The 5,834-nt window shown below is 50.7% G+C and overlaps 1 protein-coding gene across 1 annotated transcript in view; it reads left to right on the top strand.

Annotated features, from left to right (window-relative positions):
- LOC103470801 (uncharacterized) overlaps nucleotides 1-5,834 on the top strand; it is a 31,259-nt gene that overhangs the window by 1,369 nt on the left and 24,056 nt on the right. Inside the window, exons 3-11 of the mRNA XM_017306583.1 lie at nucleotides 281-369; nucleotides 459-578; nucleotides 652-825; nucleotides 907-1,022; nucleotides 1,094-1,220; nucleotides 1,291-1,345; nucleotides 1,416-1,510; nucleotides 1,636-1,808; nucleotides 1,880-2,040. Of these exons, the coding sequence (XP_017162072.1) occupies nucleotides 281-369; nucleotides 459-578; nucleotides 652-825; nucleotides 907-1,022; nucleotides 1,094-1,220; nucleotides 1,291-1,345; nucleotides 1,416-1,510; nucleotides 1,636-1,808; nucleotides 1,880-2,040 (1,110 nt within the window). The remainder of the gene's footprint in view (nucleotides 1-280; nucleotides 370-458; nucleotides 579-651; nucleotides 826-906; nucleotides 1,023-1,093; nucleotides 1,221-1,290; nucleotides 1,346-1,415; nucleotides 1,511-1,635; nucleotides 1,809-1,879; nucleotides 2,041-5,834) is intronic.

The raw sequence follows: 5,834 nt of genomic DNA, 5'->3' as shown, positions 1-5,834 counted from the left end.
CATGTCTGTCCCCATGTCTGTCCTCATGTCTGTCCCCATGTCTGTCCTCACGTCTGTCCCCATGTCGGTCCTCTTGTCTGTCCCCATGTCTGTCCTCACGTTTGTCCACATGTCTGTCCTCACATCTGTCCCCATGTCTGTCCTCACGTCTGTCCCCATGTCTGTCCTCACGTCTGTCCCCATGTCTGTCCTCACGTCTGTCCCCATGTCTGTCCTCACGTCTGTCCCCATGTCTGTCCCCATGTCTGTCCTCACGTCTGTCCCCATGTCTGTCCTCCAGCTGGTGTCCATGCTGACATGCGAGCGCAGCTGCAGAAGTTTTATGAAGACACCTGGCAGGGTCACCGGGTCGAGGCTCAGCGCTGCCAGGTGAGATCTGACCGACCAGAACCAGAACAGAACCTTCCAGAAGTTCCTGCTGTCAGAAACCTGGTTCAGTTGCCGCCGTCTTCCTGCAGGAGGCGCTGGCGGCGCTGCAGCTGTCTGACCAGCAGCTGGAGGACATCATGTCCTCTCAGCTCCTCCCTCTGATTGGACAACGCCAGAGAGACGACGAAGAGCGATTGGCTGGTTTAGACGTCGGTCACACAAACCTTCCCTCTGTCTGTCCCCTGTCTGTCCACCTGTCCTCTGACTGTCCCCTGTCCACAGGAGTGCAGTGACTTAGTGGACCAACATGTCATGGGGGTCAGCAGGTCGGTGTCCGACGTGATGCGCGCCGTAGCGTTGCTATGGGAGACGCACAGCCGCCGGGTGAAGAGGAGAGAAGAAGAGCTGGAGGCAAAGCTGCAGCTGTTGAAGACGGCGCAGCAGCAGCTGCTGGAGGTCAGTCCTCTGACCTCTGACCCCCAGCCTGTGAGGGGAGGGGTTGTGGGCATCCTCCCATGATGCTTTGCTGTTTCCCAGAGGATGATGGTGCCTGTGGAGAGCGTGTTGGTGGCGCTGCGTCAGGAGAGCAGGCAGGAATATCTGGAACTGTGTCTGGAGCAGGTTCTGGAGCAGCTGAAGGACATCCAGGACAGGTAGGACGGGTGGGACAGCAGCGTAGTGAGGACGTCCAGGTGTCTGATTGTCCCTGTCCGTCCCCGTCCAGCATCCGGCCGTGTCTGACCCAGCAGTGGGACGTCCTGGACGAGCTCCCTGCCGTCCTCATGGAGGAGCTGTACGCCTACAGCAACGCCGTCAGCTCCTTCTTTAAGCTCAGCCATCGAAACAGACCGGTAACCATGGAAACGGGCGTCGAGGCCGGTTCCTCTCTCTGACCTGCTCTCATGGCCGTCTCCTCCTCAGAGTCTAGCGGACTTGCAGGTCTCGGTGTCGTTCATCACATCCGAATTGGACCAGGGTCAGTCTCACTGTGCCGGTTCTGACTTTGACTGGTCCGTTCCGGCCTCACCTCGTCTCCGTCTTTCCAGAATCTTCCTCCCAATCGGAGATGTTCTACCCGAGAAGCGACTCCATCAGCAGAGAAGCCGGTTACTCCTTCAGCGCCCTGAAGCTGCTGACCGAGGTGAAGCCGATTGGCTGCTCTGCTCAGTGACATCAGCGACTCTGACGCACCTGTAAGCTGTGTGTGTGTGTGTGTGTGTGTCTGTGTGTGTGTGTGTGTGTGTGTGTGTGTGTGTGTGTGTGCAGGCGGCGTCCTCGCTGGACCAGCTCTACAACAGCAACACCACCTTTACATCGTCAGGGGGCGTGGCCTACTTCGGCCCCGCCTTCAGATGCCCCGCCCCCGACCTGCCTGACTTCATCCAGGAAACATACCTGAGCCAGTTTCCTGTGGAGCTCCTCAGCCACACCCTGACCAGGTGGACGTCCGTCTGTCCGCTCACGTCCTCACAGGGACATGCTGTCTCACCCTGACTGTCTGATCGACCAGGACCCGGATTCTGGTTCTGGACCACATCGAGCAGAGCTTCAGAGACCTTCTCAGCTCAGCTGTTGCCATGGTGACCGAAAAGAAGGAAGTGGTCCGATTGGAGCAGGAACTCTCGGTGACGCCAGAATACATCCGGACAAAAATATACGAGCCACGGCTCCGTAAGACACACAGACACACACACACAGACACACACACAGATACACACACACACACACACACANTCCGGTAAACGGCCATCTTGGACCCGTCATCCGGTAAACGGCCATCTTGGACCCGTCATCCGGTAAACGGCCATCTTGGACCCGTCATCCGGTAAACGGCCATCTTGGATCGTCATCCGGTAAACGGCCATCTTGGACCGTCATCCGGTAAACGGCCATCTTGGACCCGTCATCCGGTAAACGGCCATCTTGGACCGTCATCCGGGGGTCGGTAGTAAATTTTAAATATTTTCCGTTGCTGCTCATCTGTTGTAACTAAAATCTGATCAAACTGCTGACGTTGACAGTCTGACCTGTTCGGACCGGCGAGTCATTTAGCGCCACGGTGCGTTCAGGTTCCCTGAATTTATTCTGACAGGAAACAGGAAATCAAGTTGGTGGGTGACGTCACTCAGCTTCTGCCTCCAGGCTTTAAATGAAACGGAATAAAAAAACCACAAACGGACTCCAACCAGCAGGTGGCAGCAGCGAGCATCTGTACAATTATAAACGGCTAAAAGGGACAACAGAAACAAACACTATGTTATCAAGTTTGTCTAAAATATATATTAAAATAAAATACTTGGAAAGAAAACAGCTGATACTGGTTACTATGGTAACCACCAACGAGCAGCACAACAGAAAACAAATTTCTGGAGAAACAGCTGAAGAATCTGAATATGAGTTATTAATTCAGAGTGGATGCCTCAACACAACACAACCTGTGTGTGTGTGTGTGTGTGTGTGATGGTCCAGGAACAATAACTGATCAATAAGCTATAAGCATTACGCTGATATGTCTAACTCTAAACCTGCAGCCTTTAACATCTGACCAGATTAAAGTTGGTTTGCTGGTTGATGCAAAAACAATCCGATTCAAAAAGATCATTAAAATCTTAAGATGCAACACAAAGTCTTCATGTTTTTCCTTCTAACAGACCAAAAACATCCTTTTCCTAAACGCACCTTAGACGATTCATAAACTTAGCAAATTAAAGCAAGAGAGAAAAATCCTGTTCTTGTTGCTAAAGACACAAAATCCAGATAAAGATGAAATGTATGTTTTTGTCTGACCAAACGGAAGAGACTTTATTTCATAAAAATATTGTTCACTTTATTGTTTAACAAGTAGAATAGTGTCTGCAATTAATATTCAAAGGAAAAATTAGTTTTAATAATAATATTGTGGCAGTTCGGTATTTTTGGACACCGCTGTGAATTATTATACATTTCAATGATTTATTTGTACTTCAGTTTACGGCGTCAGCCTGTTGCTGAGCATAAACTGTTCAGGGTTGATGAAGGTTTAAAATAGCCGATAATTATATTTGAAGCCAAAATAAACGACTCCCTTAGGGGTCCGTGAACGTCCCGCGTTGCCATAGTGACAGCAAACCACAAAGAGCCGTTAAACGGAACCGGACCGACGGACAGAGAAACGGATTAAAGAACCAGACAAACGAACCGACGCCGACGCTGAGCGCCGTTTGACGCCGCCCAGCAGCCTCTTTCCCCCGGATCTTCTTCCTCCGACTGTCCGGGGAACCCTGACCCGGCTGGAGGCTCCGGACCAGGGGCAGGATGAGGGCGAACCGAGCGATTCCCGGCGGGAAGGTTTACCGGCAGCTGTTCGAAGCACAGGTGGGTCGAACCGAGTCTGGGTCAGAACCGGTCCGTTCGGATCCCTCCGATGTCTCAGTTGTGCTGCAGGAGGACATTTCTGTCCCATCTGAGCTGCTGAAGACACCCGCTGTCTCTCACGTTTCAGGCGCAGCTGTCCAGGTCCCTGCTGGAAGGACGCAGAGTCCAGAGGTGCCTGTCCCCGGTGGACATCAAGACACCTGACAGCAGCAGGTGGACACACACACACACACACACACACACACACACACACACACACACACACAGGCCTGCGTCCTGTCTGTCCCCTCAGGACTAACGTGTCCAGGTGTAACTCAGGGGCTTTTCTTCCACCAGCAGGTGGCAGCAGAGGTCTGATGAAGTCGATGGCTCCGCTGACGTCATCCGGCTTCCTGACCGTCTGGGTCGGTACCAGCAGCTGATGGTTTGACGTTTATCTGGTTTGCTTCCATCTTTGGGGCCCGTCACGGCGCCGCATGGAGGAACTCTTCTTCCTCACCCAACGCAGCGCCTCTTCATGTCTTCCGTCACCGTCAATCGCGCGGCTCCATCCCGGCATCCGGGATGTTGTTGCAGTAAAAATGGCGTCGTAATCACAGAAAAAACGGCAAAATGTCCAACTGACGAAAATCAGAGAGTAACTGAAGATGACTGCAGTGGGGGACGGAGCGGATTTCTGACTTGCTTCTGATTTCTGGGTCGCAATAATCCAGCCGCTGTTGCACAATAATGGGATATAATAATGGGATTATTGTGGCCTTCTAGAATTAGGTTTACTGACAATTTCAAAATAAAAGCCTTATCATTTACCTACTTTCTACATATGACTATAATGGGATATTGGCTCAGAACAAAGACGTGTGATAGGAGACATTCTCCAGGTAGCATCAACATGCTAGTGATAACACACTAAAAGTAGCATTTAAGCTAACATTAGCAGGGCACTTCATCCCACTAATGCACTGCCTTGCGGAGCAGGAAGTGTATTAGCATTAGCGTTTTCCCTAAAATTAGCATTTTGGCTTTTTTGTATTTATCACCTTTGTTTAGCCTGAATGTAGCAAGTCAAGGTAAGACAACAAGCTAGTGATGCCCCACATGCTGCTGACAACATTTAGGCTAACATTAGCATTTTGGCTAACTTTAGCTTATACAACAATGTTTGCAAACTGAGTGGAAGTTAGTCAACATGCGTGTGACTCTCCACAAGCTATTGACCACATTATAGCTTACTGTAGCGTTGATGCTAAGTTTTAGTAGCATCAGAGCGTTGGGTCCAACCGACAGGCACACTTTGACGGGCCCCTTTAAATTTCTTCAGAAATGTTCTAGCTATTGTTCAGCTCAGAGATTAAAGCATGTGAGGAAGAAACAGAAACCAAAGAGTGTTTCAGATTTCTGATTGATTATTTCAGTATTTTTGACTCATTTCTGTTCACAGTTTTAGGTTAAAAACTGAAAACTGAATATTATCACCAGGACTTTAGGAGTTTGATTAGTTTAAGTTGGTCTTAGCTGGTGGTGACATCACGGTTCTGATCCTCAGTGATCGAAGGGTCCAGCTCCGGGATCATTGACAAACTGATGAAGAGGAGGAAGAAGAACCATGATGAAGCTCTGAGGCAGCAGGAGGAGGAGCTGCACCACCTGTCCCAGGTAGCTGCTTCATCACCATGACAACCACATGGATGGATGGAATAAATGACGGGTGAACTGATGGTGTCTCTCTGTCAGGTGTGTGAGCTGGAGGTGAGGTCCATCTGTGAGCAGCTGGTGTCCTCTATGGGGGAGGTGGACCTCAGATTGGACAACCTGAAGGACAGGATTGTACAGAAGCCTGTCAGTCTGAAGGTGTGAAGGACTCTCGTTCTGGAGGACATGTCCCCACTGCAGCCTGTCTCACAGGAACCTGGTGCCCCCTGCTGGTCAAACAGCCTAATGACACGTCAGAGTCATTAGGCTGGATCCAGACTGGGTCCACTGGTCCACCACTGATCCACTGGTTCATCACTGGTCCATCACTGGTCCACCACTGGTCCATCACTGGTCAATTACTGGTCCACTGGTGCACCACTGGTCAACTGGTTCATCACTGGTCCATCACTGGTCCA

This window comes from Poecilia reticulata, linkage group LG9, assembly GCF_000633615.1.
Source record: "Poecilia reticulata strain Guanapo linkage group LG9, Guppy_female_1.0+MT, whole genome shotgun sequence".
Classification (NCBI taxonomy): Eukaryota; Metazoa; Chordata; class Actinopteri; order Cyprinodontiformes; family Poeciliidae; genus Poecilia; species Poecilia reticulata.
Note: the sequence above shows the minus strand (reverse complement) of the source record. Positions and strands in the feature narration are given on the sequence as shown.